General features: G+C 39.0%; 1 protein-coding gene across 4 annotated transcripts in view; it reads right to left on the bottom strand.

Moving 5' to 3' along the window:
- The window catches only part of UGT8 (UDP glycosyltransferase 8), an 82,151-nt gene extending 61,798 nt beyond the window's left edge, over window positions 1-20,353 (bottom strand). Inside the window, exon 1 of one of the 4 annotated variants that reach the window (XM_021100330.1) lies at window positions 19,762-20,353. Coding sequence is in view for 1 of the 4 variants with exons in the window: in XM_021100329.1 (XP_020955988.1) it covers window positions 18,997-19,039 (43 nt within the window). In the remaining 3 variants the exon portion in view is untranslated. Of the gene's footprint in view, window positions 1-18,996; window positions 19,226-19,465; window positions 19,490-19,679 lie in introns of those variants that run through there. The other 3 variants (XM_021100331.1, XM_021100332.1, XM_021100329.1) reach the window with 3 other exon arrangements.

Here is a 21,900-nt window from a genome sequence, read left to right on the forward strand (position 1 = left end):
CTTGGGTGTATTTTCAGACAAAACTTTCCTTGAAAAAGACACATGCACCCACATGTTCATTGCAGCACTATTCACAATAGCCAAGACATGGAAACAACCTAAATGTCCATCGATAGATGAATGGATTAAGAAGATGTGGTATATATACATATTGGAATACTACTCAGCCATAAAAACAAACAAAATAATGCCATTTGCAGCAATATGTAGGAAACTAGAGACTCTCATACTAAGTGAAGTAAGTCAGAAAGACAAATAACATATGATATCACTTATATCTGAAATCTAATATAAGGCACAAAGGAACCTTTCCACAGAAAAGAAAATCATGGACTTGGGGAACAGAATCTGGTTGCCACAGAGGAGGGGGAGGGAGTGGGATGGACTGGGAATTTGGGGTCAATAGATGCAAACTATTGCCTTTGCAATGGATAAGCAATGAGATCCTGCTGTATAGCACAGGAACTATGTCTAGTCACTTATGATGGAGCGTGATAATGTGAGAAAATAGAATGTATATGTGTGACCTTGCTGTATGGGTCACCTTGCTGTACAGGAGAAAACCGACAAAACACAGTAAACCAGCTATAATGTAAAAAATAAAAATCATAAAAAAAGTGGGGGCAGCACCTTTGGCCACCATTTGAAAAAATCGTTTCTTTTTTTTTTTTTGCTTTTTAGGGCCACACTGGCAGCATATGGAAGTTCCCAGGCTAGGGGTCAAACTTGGAGCTACAGCTGCCAGCCTACACCACTGCCACAGCAGTGCAGGATCTAAGCCACATCCTCAACCTACACCACAGCTCGTGGCAATGCCGGATCCCCAACCCACTAAGCAAGGCTAGGGATCAAACCCTTGTCCTCAGGGATACTAGTCGGATTCGTTTCCACTGAGCCATGACGGGAACTCCCTGTTTCTTTTCTATTAGAAGTGAAATTGTTAAGGACTCTGAATTGGAAAGCATACAGGAGAATGAATTATATAGGGGAAAAAAGGACAAATACATAAACCACAGGAAGGAGCTTAGGTTTTGGAAAACCAACCATCCCAGCATCTCAGCAATTCATAGTCTCTCATTTAATTTAATTTTTTTGTCTTTTTAGGGCCACACCCACAGCATATGGGATGAATCAGAGCTACAGCTGCTGGCCTACGCCGTAGTCACAGCAATGCCAGATCTGAGCCACGTCTGCGACCTACACCACAGCTCACAGCAACACCAGATCCTTAACCCACTGAGTGAGGCCAGGGATCGAACCCGCAACCTCATGGTTCCTAGTCTGATTCGTTTCCTCTGCACCATGACAGGAACTCCCATAGTCTATCATTTTAAATAAGAATTAATCAAAAGCGTTTTCACATTAAAGGAAAAACGAAACAAGGACTAATGGGAAATTTAAGATCGTGTCTGTATGTGGTGAGTCAGGCTCTTTAGAAAAATGGAGTGAATCATTTAATTCTCAAAGCAGATTATCTAGTTTGGCAAGTGGAATGGGCAAACTTCTTTGTGGTTTTAAGTTTCTTTGTCATTCAGCATTATATGGAGTGCAATAAGAAGAGAGAAATATATTAGTCATAACTGCCTCCACAGGGTGACATTGGCACTCTATGAAATTCTGTTGAGTAAATTCATCTCTCTTCAAGGCATCTTCTATAAGTAAAGCCTTAGAATATGCCATCTGGTAAAAGAAAAATAAGTAAAAATAAATCCAGCAAAGTAAAAACTAACTGGGCATCATTACTACTACTTTGAAATAAATGTAAAATTTATTTATTTATAATCTCCAAAAGGGTAGAAACTATAGTAAAAGTTGATAACTTTTATTCCTGTTGTCTAACCATGCAGTGAGTGCTCAATAAAGATTTACTGAATGAATGACTATGATTGTGATTTTGAACCCGAATATGTATGTAGCTGGACCACAGGAACCTCCACTATGGCCTCATTTCTGTCTTTTAATTTTAAGTGAAGGAACTTGTAATTATATCTATTGCCTTACTTCTGAACAAAATCCTAAATCCAAAGTTTTGGCCTGAGGCACTGGGCTATTTACACATCTGGATATGGAGATTTCTGGGGTAATGAGTACTGGAGTTGGGAAGCAAAAGTATCAAGTCAAAGTATAGATTTCATTACAGATTTTCCTCAAGTCTAAGGGTCTTTTCTCATCTTATTTATTAACTTCCTACACATCCACAGCTCTGCTGTAAATGGCCAAAAAAAAAAAAAAAAAAACTTATCAACAACAACTAGAAAATGAAAGGACTGGAATTTTTTGTTGGATGCTCTACATAGACATATAAGAGTAACTATAGGATACATTTTTCTTCTCTTTTCCAGTAACGCAATCATCTATTTTAGCTTGGCTCGTAGCCAAAAAGTCTAAAGACAATTCCCAGCCTCTCTAGGGGCCAGTTTTAACCACATAAGTTAGGTTCAAGTACATGGACATGGGATGGAGATAGAGTGACATGTGCAATTTCTAATTTATGCCTTTAGAGATTTCATTTTTCATCTTCCTGCTGGTTGGAATGAAGATTTGGTAATGATTAACACCCCGAGCCACGGGACAGAAGTATAAACCAGGAAAGGTCTAACAACAATTACACCTGACCCATGGCACCAGAGTATCAGTCCTGCCTGCTTCTGCCTATTATAACCATGATCTATGAGGCAGCAACTCAACTACCTTTCCTTGCTCATTGTTATTTGGAGACTCTGTTCCCATCACTAGAGTGACGAACCATCCCAGAACTGAGGGTATTTCCAGGATGTGGGAAAATGGGAATGTTTCAGTGCTAAAACTGGGAAAGTCCTGGACAAACCAGAAGGGGCTGGTCACCCCGCAGCTTGAAACTGATATCCTAACATAAAACTCTTGAAAATAGCTGTACTATGTACCTTCCTTGCATTCCAGGCTTTATGAGCACCATTTCATTTATACTGAGACACCATACGAAGGTAAAAATAGTTGTTCCCATTTACAGATAAGGAGAATAAGATTGAGAATAAGATTGTGATAAGTTATCTAGTATATTACAGAGCTTCATATCCATTTTGAATCCACTTTCATCACAACATGGGATGAAAGGAAGAAAAAGCTGAAAAAAAAACCATACTGTGACTGTGGACAAACTGGAAAACTCAGCTTTGTGGCTAGCAGTTGTTAAACCGCCCAGGTTTGAACATTTATTTTTTATATACATAAGCAGCATCTTGTGTTCTGAAGTTCATTATGACTATATATTTGCAAGGAGATACCTAAATTCACATGGAATGCAAACACCTTAACAACAGGGTCTACTGTACAGCACAGGGACCTACATTCAGTATCCTGAGATGAATCATAATGAAAATGAATATTAAAAAGAATGTATTTATATGTATAACTGAATCACTTTGTTCTACAGCAGAAATTAACACACACTGTAAATCAACTATGTCAATAAATGGGATATCATTTCATAGCTATTAGAATTGACATTATATAACAAAAATTTTTAAAAGAGAAGAAGAAATGGGAACACTTTGACTTGGGGAGAGAAATTCAGAAAATTAAGGCCACCTGCTGTTGGTTAATGATTCCCTCCCACCCCCCAAAAAGTGGTGATCTGGCAATAGTCTGGTGTCTTTAATTAATTAAGAGTGCAATCTGGGTGAAAACCCTTTCAGTTGGCTGTTCTCAGTTAATAAAAAGAGGTGACTCAGATTTTCAAAGTCTGCCATTTTGTCAAATTAATGGTTTTGATTTGTTCAGAAAAAATAAAGATTTTTTTCTCTATTTATTAAAAATGTATTTATTTATAGAAATTTTCCTTTATTTATTTATAAAAATGTGTTTGGAACTGCACAGCTTAACTAGAGAAATACAAAATACTGAAGGCAATAAACCATTTGCAATATCATTCAGAAAATCCAATTCTGCACTTGGGACTCGGATGAGGGCCAAGGGGAACACAAAGAAATATTTCTGCTGTCATCTGTTGTTGTTGCTGTTGTAGCATTCCAAGCTAGCTGCACTCACCACTTTTCTACGCCGCCAGTATCTGTGGTTATCTCCTCCCAGCCATCTACACTACAGGTGGTAAAGCTGTAATGAGAAACTTGATGCTGTTTGCTTATCAGTGATAGTGTGCCCAGGTCCACCTGGGATACTTCTCTGAAATCATCATGTAGGAAGGTAAGATAAAAAGAAGAGAGGAGAGCAAGCTACGATAATATGGGTACCAACAGACACTGCACTCAGTACCTAGTATGTAATACATATCCAGTTAATGATCGATGATGGTGATTAAATTTAAGCATATTAAACACTAATTTAATCATCTAATGAAATCATTTTCAAAAGTTTGTGTCCAAAAGAAACACCCGTGGTGCTAACACGCAGATTCCAGAGTCTTTTCAACACACCAGCTATTATAAATCTGCAAATCGGCAATGATAAGAAGCAGGTGGAGAATTTGGTGCACTTCAGCCACCAGATTGAGAGATAAGGATCTCATACTTAAGACTTCTGTGCAATAGAAGAAACACAAGTGATGCCTGCATGTGTGGACCTGAAATGTAAAGACCTGATAAGGCTCAGTTGTCCTGGGGATTCAGAAAAGGACAGTGCCCAGCCCTAGGTCCTGAGGAATTCCAAATGAACAAATAAGTAATCCCCAAGTATTTGTAAATGTCCTGTGACAAGGTACCTGCAATCTCTCGGGAGCACATGGATGCAGTAATTTATAAGGACATGGCAATGCCTTTTAATTCTCATTTAGTTTAATATCATATATTCTACTTTCCAATTATGTCTAGATTACGTAAATTGTAAGATACTCTGAATTAGTGTATTAGTAAAGTATTATCAATGTCGCTTTGGGCAGATAATTTAAATAAATGTCAATATATATTTAAAATGTTGGTGTTTTGGATATGAGTCATTTTTGGGTAACCTAAAACTGTCTTTTCAGGTGGCTCACATTTCAAGTTGTTTATATTATGATAATATTTTCAGTGATCCTATCATGAAGTCCCTATAACTAAAGAAAAAAATACATATATATATTTATGGGGTGCATCTCTAGATGCCCAAATCCAGAGCTTTTGTAATTTAAGCCAAGTCACTCAATTTCTCTGCACCTAATTTCCTTCATCTACCAGGTAAGGATATTAAATTAGATGGTCCCGAAGATCACTTACAATTCTAAAGCTTATTCAAAAATGGGATTAAGAATAGCTTTAATGAGACTGATATGACTGGGTTCATAAAAGCAATTAAGACCAGATCAATGGATGCTAAGAAAAAAAAAAATGAAGAAAAATTCACCCAGATTTTAAACATTCTGTTCTAGAGAGTCTTTACTGTAAGACCAATTTCATAGGGATACTGTTAAAATGCAATTCTGATTCAGTATGTCTGGTATGGGCCTCAAATTATTTCTAACAAGCTCTCCTTGCTGCAGGACACTGCACTTTGGAGATCAAAGATTTAGGGTAAAGCCTGGAGGCAGAATGAAGAGTAATGAAACATAGACAATAATGTGGTCAAACAGTCAACAATACCAATAACCTATTGGAAAATAAATGATTTTTTAACCACACATACACAAAAAACAATCTGCTTAATGGAAGGACCTAACAGACCTAATATACAATTGTTTTTAAGGAACTGATATGTGGTTGGTGAGTCAGTCTCAAACAGATGGCTACACTCCAGTGGCTCTCAACCCTACCTGTTCTTTATAATCACCTGGGTAGCCTGTGACAAGTGGAGATGCACCTGCTGGCCCCAATCTGGATCAATTAACTCAAAATTCCTGAAGATGAAGCCTACGTCTTAGTATTTTTTTCTTATTAATGTTCCCCAGGTGATTATGATATTGAGAACCATTAGGCTACACTTACACAAAACACACAAAAGTAAACTAATCCCACTCACTTTTTATTGTTGATTTCTAATAAACTGAGGAGTGTGTGTGTGTGTGTTGGCAGAACTAAGACTACTTGAATACCCCTAAACAAACAACCAATTAGTAAATAAAATACAATATCATGAATTTAGGCTATAAAAACTCACCAGGAAAGTATTAACCAGGGAAATATTTGGAAATTTATACTGAATTTTCCTTTCAATCCTAAAATGATTAGAAGTTATTTCATCACCTGAGAAAACTGGAACCAATTATATTTAGTATCATAGGTCAGTGGTTCTCAAACTGGAGCATGCATCAGAGTCACCTGAAGAGCTTGTTATAACAAAAAACTGTTAGGCCTGTTCTCAGTTTCTGACTCTATAGATCTGGGACTGGCCCAAGAATCTGCACACCTGACAAATTTCTAGGTGATGCTGCTGCTGGTCCAGGGGCCATTTTGAGAATCACTGATAGAGAAAAAACAAGCACAATTTCTAAAGATGCAATTTTACAGATATAGATATACAGAGATGTGTGGGCTTCTTTTTCTGCACCTCCTCAAGACCAGCTTGGTACCAGTTATCTCCATGCTACTGCATCATGTGAACAACATTCAGCAAACAATAGGAAACTGTTTTGATTCTGATCTCATCCTTAAACAAATGAGAAAAGTTTCAGAAATCATACAGCTTAGTTTGTATGAGGCTTGAAGTGTGACAGGTTTCTTTCTTAAAAAAAAAAAAAAAAAAAAAAAAAGCTCTCCTAAAAAACTGATGTTAATGTTTTCAAATCTTTCATTAGGCCTCTTAAAACTCTCTTTCATTGGGATTTTAATTAGCAGAATACCGCAGTGAATGCGGAAAAAATCCAGATCAAATGAATGTTCATCTTCTCCCACAATGGGACAAAATCCCATGTAGGGGAAAAAGCTTTTCAACACATCATTTCTAGAGAATCTTCAGGCTTCAAAAACTTACTAGGATCACAAAAGATCATAGGATTGATTCTCATACTTATTAGGTGATAACCTTTCTTTAGTATCATTAGTTTAAGCGGATTTTTAACATCATCTATATTAACATTAGCGAAAGTCACAAAATAAATCCTCATGTGATATCTTAAACCTGTTTGGGGATCCAAAATGTCTGCCTAAATATAAGCAAAATCAAATTTTAAAAAATTGTGGATATTTCTCTACTCAATTCTTTGCACGTCTCAGAGAATAAATAAATAACAAATGTCACTGCTGTCTCATAAAATGCTAGTAAAATCACAAACAGAAAGTTGTTATGGAATGTGAGACAAAACAGCAAAGTTATATTCCTTAGAGGAAGATTTTGGTAGGTTCTGCAGAAAGACAGAATGCATTTCCCTATGCACACTCCCTTATTAACAGGTAAAAGCGTAGTTTTGTGGCTTCTAATCATCTAGGATTATACCTGATACTCAGCACAATGAAGCAAGTCCAGAGAAGTCTTTTGTGTTATCACTGCCATTGTTAAGAGTCTTGCAAACATAATATAAATATACTTAAACATTGAATATATAAATATAAATATACTTAAACATATAAATATAAATATACTTAATATATAAATATACTTAAACATATAAATATACTTAAAATACTGAACATATTTGTTATGAAATGGTACCAAATATTTTTTAAAATATGTATTTTCATATTTTGTGAAGTAAATCAGAGAATGAGTCTAAACCTCAACTTAAAATTTAAGAGAACTGAGTCTAAACCCTCTCATTCGTGTTGAAAAGGACAAGGTCTCCAGGGGTCATTCCCAAGCATCCCTGGGCTAGTTCATAGTTACTCACTGGCAGAGTTGGAACTACCACTCAGGTTTCCTGGGTCCTAATCCAGTATCTCTTACCTGCACCACATAAAGACTTCAAAATTGCCACAGCCACATGTCAGATAATAGACTCTTTCTCGCATTCTGGGATATACACATCGAATCAGTAGTCTTTGAAAAGCCTTAGTAATAACGTTCCTATGCTTTTATACATAACATCTTTAAATTTTATACTTGATTTAAAAACATCACCATGTATTTTGGGTCTAAGGCAGAAAAGTTGTATCATATAATAGGCTGCTTGTGAATGAATGGCTGAATTAATTCTTACATGTTACAGATGCTCACTATACAAATCTGCAGGAATTCAACATGCCTAGTTCCAAATTCCTCTTCAAGGCCCTTGTGAGCAAAGTAGGAATAGGAGTAGGAATGCATTGACATGGTATCAAAATGAGAAGGTGATTTATTTTTAGTGGTAAAAATAATGATGAGAAAGCATAAAGCATTTAGGGCCCATATACAGGATGATTTGAATAAAATGACCAGATTCTACTCTAGTGATGGGCAGACTCTACACTCCCACACACTCACCTCCACCCATATTCTTACCTCGACAATGTGTAAGCCAATCCCTGGGATCTCTCCTCTGAACTTCCCACCAAAGGTAGGGACATTATCTCCGGGAAGGCAGACAAATATAAGAGGAGAAAAAGAATGGGACAGCAAAGAGGTGAAGCAGGATAGACAGAGGACCTTGTTTCTGTGTATTTTTCATTGTTCAGAAATTTGATCAAAAAGTATATTCTAAAGCATATGCTCAAATAACGTCTAACTGAACAAAATAGGTTACCTCTCAATGCTCTTAAGAATTATTTAAAATTGGCAAATAATATACAAGTGCCACACACTAAATGACCGGACCTTAGCAATCCCACTCCTGTCCCACATCTGGACAAAACTACAATTCAAAATGATACATGTACCTGCATGTTCATTGCAGCACTATTCACAACAGCCAAGACATAGAAACAACCTAAATATCCATCAATGGATGAATGGACTAAGAAGATGTAGTACATATACATGACAGACTATTACACAGCCATGAAAAAGAACAAAACAATACCACTTGCACCAACATGGATGCAACTAGAGGTCCTCACACTAAGTAAGTCAGAAAGAGAAAGACAAATACCATATATCACTTATATGTGACATCTAAAATGTGACACAAATGAACATATCTACAAGACAGAAACAGACTCACATAGAGAATAGACTTGTGGTTGCCGAGGGGGAAGGGGAGAGAGCAGAAAAAACTGGGAGTTGGGGTTAGTAGATGCCAACTATCACATTTAGAATGGATAAACAATGAGTTCCTACTCTATAGTACAGGGAACTATACCCTATATCCTGGGATAGAACATGATGGAAGATAATATGAGAAAAAAAATGCATATATTTGCATGACTGGGTCATTTTGCAATAGAGCAGAAATTGGCACAACACTGTAAATCACCTACACTTTAAATTTAAATAAATGAAAGAAAGAAACAAACTGGCAAATAACAGTCAGGTATCACTTCTCATTAATGGTCTTACCCAACCTAATTTCCTTTTTTTTTTTTTCTGCTGAAGATATTTTGTAAAATCTATTCTTATTCCTAGTCTTGCCCAGAAGGATATGGAAGAGGAGACATTCTGAACCAGAGACCTTTGGCAATTACGAAAGTAGGAAATAAGCACAGAAGAGGGAAAGGAACTCAGCCTGGGCCTGTGCTTTCAGTTAATTAACATAAAAGGTCTTATCTGGGGGGTGAGGCAGGAGAACGGAGCAATCTGAATGCTTCCTAATATGTGTAATCATCCTTTTCTCCAACTACTGTTTCTTGACATTAGACATAACAAATATAAATACAAAATAAAGACTAAATACACTTAATCATTTGTCATTACTTTCTCTTAATGCTTTTCCTAGAATTAGCTGTGAATGTACTTCTACCCACCAGAAGCTCTGGGGAAATTTTAAAAGAAAAATCTACTAAACCATTATAAATTTTGTAATGAAGAATTCAAAAACCCTTCTACAGACCAACATTTTTTGTTGCTGTTGTAACTAAATGATACAGCAGTCTATATAGAGCATTTCATTTAAAAACAAAGTAAGGGAACATTTCAAGTTTGAATGATACAGTTTGGGGAAGAAAAAGGAAAAAAGCATCAATATACATACAGGATTTTAGGGACTTTACTGCTTTATGAGTCACTGAAGGTTATCATTCAATAACGTTTAATTATCTTATCTCTGATTAGCATGTTTGTTCATGGCCTTATGCGGAAACTAAGAGCAAAAGTCCACTCTCCAATAGCACATACTCTTCTTAAAGGGAGAAGTCACATAACTAAATGTTCAAATATCATGAATGCTTGCAGAAATGAAAGTCAGAGAAAAGTAAAAGAGACTGGGAAGCAACACTCTGAGGTGGGATTTGAGTGTGGAAACAGTGAAGGATGAGAATTTGAAAGCACAGAGGGAAAAAAGCAGGAGAGTTCAGGTCAGGGGGTATCCTGCAGCAAATGCCTAGAGAGATAAATGGAACCCCTTAAATGGAATTCTGCTTGGGAGTAGGAAGAAGAAAATAAGAGTGATCATAAGGCAGCCAGGTTAACAGAGAGCCCTGTGGGCCAGGATTTCCATGTGAAAATGAATGGCCAGGAGCCCAAGTTCAAATAACAAATCCCCTGCAGACTGTTGTGGTGACTTCCTGATCTCTGCCTCCCTAGGTCATGATTTTTAAGATGTGACTACTTACTGGACAATGTTCAGAGGATAAAATGATAGAATGTATGAGTAAGCGATTTGCAAACTACAGAAAAGCTGTATGAAGGTAACATTTTGCTATTGTTCAAAGAAACTGGATATTTCCAACCTAAAGGTAGTGCAGAGACTGGTGACTACAACATTTCCCCACCACCATTCTTAGTAAACCTCAGCCCTGAGCCAGTATTCTTTCTTTTGGATACTGAGGATCACAGGTATTTGTTTTAATTAAACTCATCCTCAGATCAATACTATGATGCACCAGGTTCACACAAAGCCCACCTAGGCCACTGAAATACTTGTCCTTTTCCTCTGGTTCTTTTCCCTCTTCTACCACTGTTTTTCCTTTCCCACTCTCCATCTTATTCTAATTCCGTTTCTTATTTACTTCTCCTTCCGGTTTCCCTTACTCTCACGTTAGCTCTATTAAGAGGTGTTGTCACAATTGCCCCTGAAATATTTTAAAAACCAAAACCAAAACAAACAAACAAAATAAGTCAGTGATCAGCATTAATATTCCTTAAAATAGTTTCACCCTTGACCTTTCCCACAAATTTCACTGCACCCCCTCCCCTTCTAAAGAGATAGGCAAACCTGTTTGACTAGTTTTCCTCTAAACGGTGCTCTCCCGATTGGCTGGTGAGTACAAATGAACCAAAGGTACAGCAGCACAAATGCAAAGGCTATGTAAAGCACGTGGCCTTCTTCAGAAGAAGCCAAAGAGAAAGGTCTGTCCCCCCAGTCTCAGAGCGGCTCTCAAAGTGGGAAGGCCACACCGCTGGATGGCTCACTCCATTACTAGTTAATTAAAAGAAAATCAAATTCTTCCTGTCAATGCCTTCTCTTGTGAATAAGGGATGTTACAATGAAGATGAAGTCTAACATCAGAGTAAGCCTTTATGTCCCAAGTTTAAGATGTTTAAGATGGTAGATACCACTATATTTACCATGTGGTACAGAGGTGTGCCCAATATTTCTTGTTGTTGTGTTTGCCTAACTCCATTAGTAAAATTTGAATTTGCAGAAGAGAGAAACGAAAATGGGATTCCTTTTATAGAAAGATGTATTCTGAGATGGTTTTAAAATAGCAAAGTCTCTGGGTACCTTTACAATATGATATGCTTTAAAATCACTGTTCATATTTTTTTGGACTGTCAATTACTGTAAACACGTGGAAAAGTATAAAGATTAATACAGAAAACATCTATATACCCTTCACCTACATTTTAAAAGAGTTGAAATTTTGCTTTATTTTCAAGTGTTTTGAAACTTTAAAATTCTATAAATATGATTCAATTTATAAAAACTAAATTTTATACACCTTTTCAAGGCCATATTATAAAAAATATTTGTATTCTCGATTCTACTTTTCACAAATTTTTTTAAATCCGTAGGAAAATACTGTTTAAACTAAAACATCTCACTTGGAGGAAAATCAGTCCCATGGTTATTATTAAAGCAAGTTACAGCCAATATAATAGCGAAAAGATAACTCGGTGTCTTAAAAAATTTCAAGTATTAAATGTCTTCAAAACAGAATTGAAAAGCGCAAAAAAATTTACACAAATGTTTATATTCATAGTATTCCCAAATTAGGCAAATATTTATTAAATCAGGAATAATGTTAACTTACTTAGTAAACTGGAATACCTGTGGATGCATTTCTATTATCTAAATCAAGTCAAGGGAAATTATACCTCCAATATAGTGATTGTTTCCATTATTTATAATTCAGACAAATAGCACAAAGCTATTAGCAAAATACACTGTATCTCTGAAATGTTCCTAAATATGCATTCTTTCTATCAAATTCAAACGGCTTAATACTTACAAAAATTTCCAGCCAGAGAGTAGGAATTGACTCTGGTATATACCCTACCATTCACAAATCCAAAGGTTCTGTTTTGTTTGAGCTCTGCACTCCTAATGCTGACCTTACAGCTAAGTCAATTTCACTGTGGTATCTGTCTTCTCTGTAAGAGAGTCCTGAGCAGGACAGCATAGTCTAAAACTGAGTTGGTGCATATCCAACGTGGAACTGTCAGAAGTTCTAAACTGAAAGTCACCTGCACAAAACACTGTGCTTTCCAAGAGTGGGACCACACACTCAGGGAGTTAGCTCAACAGACTGAAACTCAACTCCAAAACTGAATGGTCCTAGTAACAAAAAGTACAGGTAGAGAACTTCAGGGAAAGAACATCATCAAAGGTTTAAAACTACATACACAATGGACTTCAGTACACCTTAAAAATATTAAACATCTAATTTCATTTTCCTCAAGACAGTTATTGGATGCCCTTAAAACTAAGTACTACTTTACATGCTATATAAGCAAGTAGGTGGTGAATACTGAAACAGAGTTACTAATTTAAAGGGAATAATAAATACTTACAACCAACTAATCATTAAGATGCCTAACAACTAATTAGTAAGCATTATGCACTGTGTTTGACTGCTGATTGTTCTGCAAACCAGTTCATATATGCAAATATTTTTTCAAACACCTACTAATTACAGGGTAAAAAATCCATATACATATATTAAAATAGAAATCTCTGAGTTCCCTGGGGCTCAGTGGGTTAAGGATCCTGCTTGTCACTTCTGTGGCTTGGACTCGATCCTTGGCAGCACACTTCTGCGTGCTATGAGTATGGACAAAAAAAAAAAAAAAGAATCTAATTTTAAATGTTTATCTCTAACATAAAGCACTACTTTATCCAAACAGAGAAAATACTAAGGAAAAAAGTAGGGATTTTAAAATACTACTATTGTCGGCTCAATTTTTTAAGAACTCCTTATTACACAGGTTAATACTTGGTTTCCACAGTTGATTTTTAAGACCCCTTAAGATACGGAAGTACTTCTGAATCCCAAACATGAAATTATATTTTATTCAGCTTTAATATCTAGCTTGTTTTGGTTGTTTTTGTTTATAGTTATTTTATTTTATTTTATATTTTATTTTTTCCATTATAGCCGGTTTACAACGTTCTGTCAATTTTCTACTGCACAGCCCGGTGACCCAGTCACACATACATGTATACGTTCTTTTTTCTCACATTATCATGCTCCATCACAAGTGACCAGACATTGTTCTCAGTTTATACAGCAGGATCCCATTGCTTATCCATTCCAAAGACAATAGTTTGCATCTATTAACCCCAAATTCCCAGTCCTTCCCACTCCTTCCCCTTCCTCTTGGCAACCATAAGTTTGTTCTACAATAATAGTAGACTGTTTATAGTTCTTCTAAAATGAATAATCCTTGCCCTTTATTATCAAAAAAACTAGAACTCACTTAAACATGAAGAAACTTTAAATAAGACATTAAGAATGTCTATGATTTTAACAGATGCTTTTAAAAAGCAACAAGGATGCTATGGACCCTCCAAGGCTGGTGGAAGCATGGCTTGTTCTGAGGAAGCTAACATCTCCCCAGGTGCAATCCCCTCTTGCTTCAAGGAATATGTTCTAGGAGTTCTCATCATGGCACAGTGGATACAAATCCAACTAGGAACCATGAGGTTGCGGGTTCGACCCCTGGCCTTGCTCAGTGGGTTAAGGATCCGGCACTGCTGTGAGCTGTGATGTAGGTCGCAGATGTGGCTTGGATCCCGCGTTGCTGTGGCTCTGGCGTAGACCTGCAACTGCACCTCCAATTAGACCCCTAGACTGGGAACCTCCATTTGCTGAGGGTGCAGCCCTAAAAAGACAAAAAAAAAAAAAAGGTATATGTTCCTGTGGCTCTCTGGTCCCTTCAAAATTCTGTGTTGCCTCTATTGTACTGGGTTCCTGCTCAAAAGTTATAACTGTGATCAAGTTTCCATCTTAAGCATAAATTTTAACCACCTTCCCTAAACCCTGAGAGCAAGTACACTGAAAACATTAGTGTCTACATACCTCCTAATCTCCAAATCCAAGTTCTGCTTTCCATAAAACAGTGAGCACTTATTGAACACAAACCAGTAAACTTTCAGCCACTGAACCTGACAGACTATCTCATGTGATCTTTACAGTGGCCCTAGGAAGTCGCACTTTGATCCTCATTACGTTACATGAGGAATGGGAAATAAATTCTGAGTTCAAGCTCACGGAGCTATCAGGAGCAGAACCAGAACTGTTCGACACTCCTCATTTTAGTACTTAGCCTCTCACTTCTTGAAATTTTTTCCTCCTTCAGCTACTAAAAGCTATTCTGCTCTAATTTTCCTCCAACTTACACTCGCAACATTCTCATTTTTTACTGCTCCTTATTTCTCCACCCAACTCTTTGATTTTAGATCTCCCCAGGCCACTATTTCCCTCTTCATTGTCTAACCTACCCTAGAAAATCCACGGGACTTGCTTTTATTTTATTTTTGCAACCACCTATATACTGAAAATAACTAAAGCCGTCCATTCATCCACCCATCCATTCATCTATCCATTTATCTACCTACCTACCTAGTAGCCCAGACCTTCTCCTCATAACTTCTGCACAATGATCCCCTGGACACTCACCTCTAGTTGAATATTCTACAAGCATTTAATATTCCACACGTCCAAAACTGAACTCTTTCATCCCTGGTCCTCGAATCTGCTTCTTCGTTAAAGTCCCTACTCCACCCTCCCGTAACACCCACCATCTAACCAGTCACCTATCCTTGACATTCCACCACCTCCACATCTGTGTGACGAAACCCTTTTCTTCATCTCACTGCCACCACTTTGGTGTAAGATCCTGAATTGCTCTTAATAAGTCACTTCAATAGCTTCTAACCTGTTATTCCTGTCTCACACCTCAGATCCACCCTTCTAGTCTATAGGGAAATCTGTTTTCTCATCATACCACTCTTTACCTTTTTTTTATTTTTAGTATTTTTTTATATTTAGTATTATTATTTTTTTAATTTTTAGGGCAGCACTGCCAGCATATGGAAGTTCCCAGGCTAAGGTTCGAATATGAGCTACAGTGCTGGCCTACGCCATAGCCACAGCAATGCCAGATCCTTAACCCACTGAGCGAGGCCAAGGTTCGAACCTGCAACCCCATGGTTCCTAGTCAGATTCATTTCCACTGAGCCATGATGGGAATTCCTCATCCTATCACTCTTGTTTAAAACAAACTTGAAGAGAAAATGGTCTTGGGATGGCAAACAGGCCACTATGATTTTGCCTGTTTCTACACTGATTCCTCTGTTGTCACTTTCTCTATGGAACCTCTCTAGTTTTCCTTCCCCAGGTAGAACTGGCCACTTCCAAATGTCTGTTCAGGGCACTCTGGATATCTCAATCACACCCTTACATAAGGTACAACACTATATTTCACTTACGGAAGGAAACTTGTTTTCTTTCTTTCTTTCCTTCCTTCCTTCCTTCCTTCCTTCCTTTCAGGGCCACACCTGTGCCATATGGAAGCGCCCAGGCTGGAGGTCAAAACTGAGCTATAGCTGCTGGCCTACACCATACCCATAGCAATATCAGATCCGAGAGGCATCTGTGACCTACAACACAGCTCACGGCAACACTGGATCCTCAACCCACTGAGCAAGACTGGATTGAAAGCACACCCGCATGGATACTAGTCAGGTTCCTTACCACTGAATCACAACAGAAACACTGAAGCAAACTTGTTTTCTAAATCCTCTTAAACCTTGAGCCCTCCCGCAGTCTTGAGTATCTGAACATCCTCAACATAGTGCCCAATGCGTAGTATGCCTTTGATAAATATTTATTGAATAAAAGATGTTTGTGAAATGCCTTAGATTAGGAAGACATGATTAGCACTGTTTTCAAGACAAAATTAAACAACTTTATTCAAACTCATTTGATTATGCAGCTCCTCCATAGGTAGGTATGCAAAATAATATTGAAATGATTCAGCTAGCTTCAAGCATGGGCATCAGGATTTCAAATCACACTTCTTATTCCTGGATTCCAGAGTAGAGAAATACTGCCAACATTACATACAACCAGTCAATTTCAATGGCAGAAAGCAGGAGGTAAAATATTATCATATACATAGTTCTAAACAAAGACAATCTGGGGCTACCATAAGAAAAGTAAACTTCTTAAAAATCTGCTTCAATTCTCAGAAAAGCAAAGATTTTCCAGAAGACTGAATGCCTGAAATTAAAAGAATAAATTCCAAAAATCTTATAATCAAACTTTTCTATTTAAAAACACATTAAAACCGTTTACATAGAAGTTACCCTTCTAGGAACTTCAGCCATTTAGCTCACTCTCTAGCCCAGAAACAAAGGAGGAGAACAGTGAGTATCTGTCACAAAGTACACAGGCTTTATACTCAAGCAATAGCCCACATCATTTTAGGAAAAAAAAAAAAAAGACAACAGATAATACAGCAGCAGGGCCGCTCACAGTCTGACAGCAGCAGAAAGTGATAGCCGATAACAGAAAGAGGACCCAGAAAAACCATAAAAAGAAGAATAGTACTTCTGTCTCCATTCTAGTATTGCAACTGGGCAGACTGAGACCATTTTACTATAAACAAAAACAGCTCTATGTACCTCAAGGAATAGCACTATTTAATTCTTTATGAATTCATGTTCATAAAGACAACCTAACAAAAAAATTAACTTACACCCTGGGGAGAAAGTTAGCATGCAACAGTTAGAAATTGCTTGTTTTAATAGCTAAATTTTTTAAATTTCAGTAATTAATGCTGGGATGGGTCAGCTATTTAGAAAAAGTGCTTATGTAAATACATAACAACCCAGATGGTGTCAAATAAGTGAGATATTATTATATACTGCAAAAAGAATCATAAGCTCTTACTCTCCTGGTATGCTTTACAAATCTACTGTCAATGAAACAGCATTAAGTCAATATTATCTGATAAATAAGCACATAACTTTCAAAAGGAGTTTGAGAATTGAGTGTGTGGTTATTTTCTTCCTCTGCCGTCAATATTTACACAGTAATTAATTTACTATTAATTATTCATAACAAACTATGAAATGTTTTAAGTAATTTAAATCAAATTCGAACTTTCAAACTCTTTACACATAGAAAAAGATTTTACAAAAAACAAAGTCTGTTACAAATATTGTTTACTCTGTTGGTTTAGTTATTCTAATGTGTGTACCAGGCATTAATTCAACAAACATAAAGCTCTGGAAATTTTAGATTTAAAAAGAGTTTGGATCTTTACAGTAGTATTACCTAGGGAAAGTCACAAATACAGTTTTTACTCAGTTTTATATCCAAGCTACTAATACACTATTATTAAATGCCAGGGCACTATGCTTCAGTGTAGTTTTCACTTTTTGTTTGTTTGTTTGTTTTTGCTTTTGAGGGCTGCAAAGGGGGCATGTGGAAGTTCCTGGGCTAAGAATCAAATCAAAGCTGCAGCTGTCAGCCTGTAGACCTTCACCACAGCCAAAGCTGGATCCTCAACCCACTGATCTGGGCCAGGGATAGAACTAACATCATGGATACTAGTGGGGTTCATTTCTGCTGAGCCACAACAGGAACTCCCTGTAGTTTTAAAACATTTCTATAGTACTAAATCATACAACACAAGATGTCAAGTTTAACTTGTGGGTGGCAGGCAAATCAAATATACCCGAGTATTTCCCTCTGGAATTATCTAAAATAGTGGTTGAACAGAGACACTGCAAAAGCAAAACCTCAAACTGCCAGGAGATAGTTTCTATAGGAGAAAACTAAATTCACTGTTCCTCATTGAGACAGAAAAAACACAGGCTGATTTGTGATTTAATTCAATCAACACAAAGTTCTGGCCTCCCTTACTATTTAATACTCCTAAAACTACTAAAATACCAGTTAAAGAGCACTTTCTATTCTCTTTCAAGTAGCATCCCCCCCACCACCCCGGGACAAGTGGAAATAAAGCACACCAACTAACTACACCAATTCTAGGTGTTCTTTTTTTTTAACATGAAATTATCAGAAATAGAAACAGCCGACTTGCCATCTAGCCAAACTGACACACCTTCGTGTCATTAATCTTGAAACTCATTATACAAGGTGACAGCCTGTGGGACCTGAAGGTTTGTACAGTGGTGGTTTATTTACTACCTTTTCTGAGTGGAACCCACCTGAAATAAAAAGGCTGTCTATTCCTAACACTGCTACATAATGGAGATGACTCAGGGTCATTCCTGGTTAAGAATGCCACTCCTTCCCCCTATGATCCGCCCTCTCTCTCTCTGGAGAGCGAGTTAACACAATCTAGTCTTAGGAGTTAGTTTGTTTGTGGAACACTCAGAAGTTCTCTCAATCTCCCCGTCCCCGACCTATGCCCCATGCTTTAAGATGATGGGAAACAGGGGTGGAGGTACAGAGGTGGTCCTTTCCCCAAGGAATTGCTGCAGAGCAGCACGTTCCCCTACTCAACTTCATTTACCTTCAATTAAACCAACGATTTTATACATACAAACTGGGTAACCCCCTCGCCACACGTCACTGTCCTTTTGTCCAGTCGCACTGCATATACCTGCGCCCTTCGATGCAGTTTTTCTCATCCAACTCCAAACCATGAATCCCAAGGCCCTGTGCCGCTCCTCCAGCCCGTGGAAGGCGCCGTACTTCCTACAGAGCGTCCTTCTCTCATCTCCCCTTTAACTCCCAACATGCTTCTCTAAAACAAGGGCACGCCATATGGTTCCCCCATCAGCGCGGGGGCTCTGCCACTACTGTCCATTCCCAAGGGTCTCACGGGCATGCTGGCCTTGAAAGATCCCTGTGAATGTGCAGCCCCAAGACGCCCCCCCCACCAGGTCCAGTTCCCCCTCAGGGAGAGGAGCCAGTAGAGAGTTGGAGAGTTCCCGAACCACCTCCGGGTTCTCCATCCCTGGCGAGCGACGGACTCCCGCCTTGGAGTTCCGCGGTGCCAACCCCTCCAGGGTCAAGTGCAAGGTCCTCGGATCCCTCAAGGGCTATCTCCTCTCTTCACCTGCACGCACCAAGGCAAGAGGACCCTCAACCGGGTGCCATATGGGAGGGAAATGAGTGCGGGCGCGACCCCGGCAGCCTGGAAAAGATCTTTACAACCCCGACCCCACACCTAAGTCTTTCTCCCCACCCACCCCATTCCATAACTGCCTCAACCCAACCCCATTTGCACTTTCTGATCCCTACCCTCCGCCCCCGGATCGCAGTCATTCGCCCAGCACTCACCTCAGAGAGCAAACAACGCCCCTCTCCTTTTGCCAGCCCGCCCCCCTTCCGCCCTCTGGAACGGCGTGGTTTCTCTGTTTACCTCGGCTCTTGGCTGCTGCGCGTGAGTTTAAGTGTGTCTCCGCCGCGTAATTGTATCCGGGGACAGAAGGGACCCGTGTTTGTGCGCTGGATCAGGTGTCGCCGCCTTCGGGGGCTTGGGGGTCTTAAGGGAGGCTGCAGAGTTAGTGTGTTACCTTAGGACGAACTCTCTGGGCTCACAATTGATGGCAAAGCTTTAACCGTGACCTCTTTCGGGTCCGCAGCGCGCCCGCTCCTCCGCTGCTCCCAGCGGGCGGCCGGGCCTCCCCAGCTGCGCCCCGCCCCGCCCCGCGCGCGGCTTGCTGAGCAAGAGCTCGCCCCTCTCCTCCCGCTCTTGCTTCAGCGGGGCACTACGCGGGCCGCCCAGCGCTCAGCCTCGCATCACACGCCTGGGGCTGCGAGCGCCTCCTGCTCCTTCGGCTGGGGCATGGATGCGGACGCGCCTTCGTGCCACGCGCTCGCCGGCTGAGCCAGGCGTAGAGTCCTGGGACTGGGATGCTCGCGGGTCGAGCGGTGGTAGCGGGGAGGCTGGGACGCTGAGCCCTCTGGTGCTGCAGCTGGGAACCCTGGGACCGGCACGTGGCCCCGCCCCCTGTTCCCCCTGCGAGGCTTGCCCTGTGCCCTCTCCGCCACCTTCCGTCTGGTCCCGGTGCCCGCCTTTTTTTGTGTGTGTGCAAATATGCGTGGTGTGGTGGTTGTTCGCCTTCTCTACCTCCCTAACCCATTAAAAAGTTGCACTTGGGCAAGGAGATGGAGGAGATACAAGAAGGAGAGGTGGGGGTGGCGCTTAGGGGATATGCCACCTGCCTTGTGAATTGGAAAGCGATAGAAAACACGAGTTTAGGGATCCTGGAAAAAAAGGAAATTGGGCTCCTGGGCTCAGTACATCGCTCTTCGTAGGCTCGTGCTGAAAGGGCCATTTATGCTTTACTTGGTTGAGTCTGTGGCGACTTTATCCTGACTAATCTGTGTTTGCCAGTAGCAGATCCTTGCCAAGTTGGCGTCTGGGTCAGGAAGCAACTTTGCGTACCCAGGCCTGCAGGAGCAGCCTTCCTGTGGCGCCTGAGACCTGAGAGGCCAAGAGTCTGACCACCTTAGTGCTAGCTTCCTGGGAACCAGGAAAACCTAACAGTGTTGTTCGCTTTTCCTTTGGGCATCACTGGCAATGTATTAAATGAATACACACACACGCGCGCGCGCGATATGAGCAGAATCATGTTCCAGCTTTCAGAAAAGCAAAAATTATGTCCGGTGTAAGCGCCAGAAGCTAGATGCCGCCACTGCACATAAACGTTATATGTTGAAACACTGGAAATCAAAAAATGATAATTCAGTCCTTTCCTTGCTCCAAACCGAATTTCAGAAATAGAGTGGGACTCTGTGCCCTTAGAAAATGGAAATTATGTTTTGGTTGTAAATAGTATTACTTAATGATAAATGGAAGAAAGCTAATACACAGTGTTTTTCATTTGTTTCTGTGTTTAATAAATGCAGTTTCCAAAGTCCTACACTAAGAAATGTTCACTGATAGACTTACAAATGTGGATTTCAAGAATGAACGTGCTTAACTGCTTTGCAAATTAGAAATTTGAAATATTGTGAGAAATAGAGGGAATACTTTTTTCAGCTTTTGTACCTGACCTAAGGAGATTACTGTCCTCTATATTTTTTATTTAATTTCATTAGAAAAACTTAAAACATAAACACATAATAACTGGACATAAGAGAATGTAAGCATTTACTTCAAAAACTGTTCTCTCAAGTGTCAAGCTTCAAGCAATTGTTCGAGCAACTGCAAGCTATTTTTTAGATAATGCATTTGTAAACTGGTTACAAAAATGATTATTAGGAATTAAGCAAAAACTTTAAATTTTATTTTCTGAAAATCTTTTTAAAATTTGTGTCACATTCTTTTGCTTAATAAAGTCATGTAAACTGACCATCATATAAGATTTTTGTCAGCCTTTTGGAAAGAAAATGCATTGCTCTATTATGTGTGGATATGTCCATGTTTATTGTTTTTCTGGTTTCTCTGTTGCCTCCTACAGTCTTTATAATTATTGAATTTCTTACAGGTCTGCATTACAAAGGACATTCTATAACTTAAAACAAGTTAACTCAAAATTTTATAACTGAATTG

Source organism: Sus scrofa, chromosome 8, assembly GCF_000003025.6.
Source record: "Sus scrofa isolate TJ Tabasco breed Duroc chromosome 8, Sscrofa11.1, whole genome shotgun sequence".
NCBI lineage: Eukaryota > Metazoa > Chordata > Mammalia > Artiodactyla > Suidae > Sus > Sus scrofa.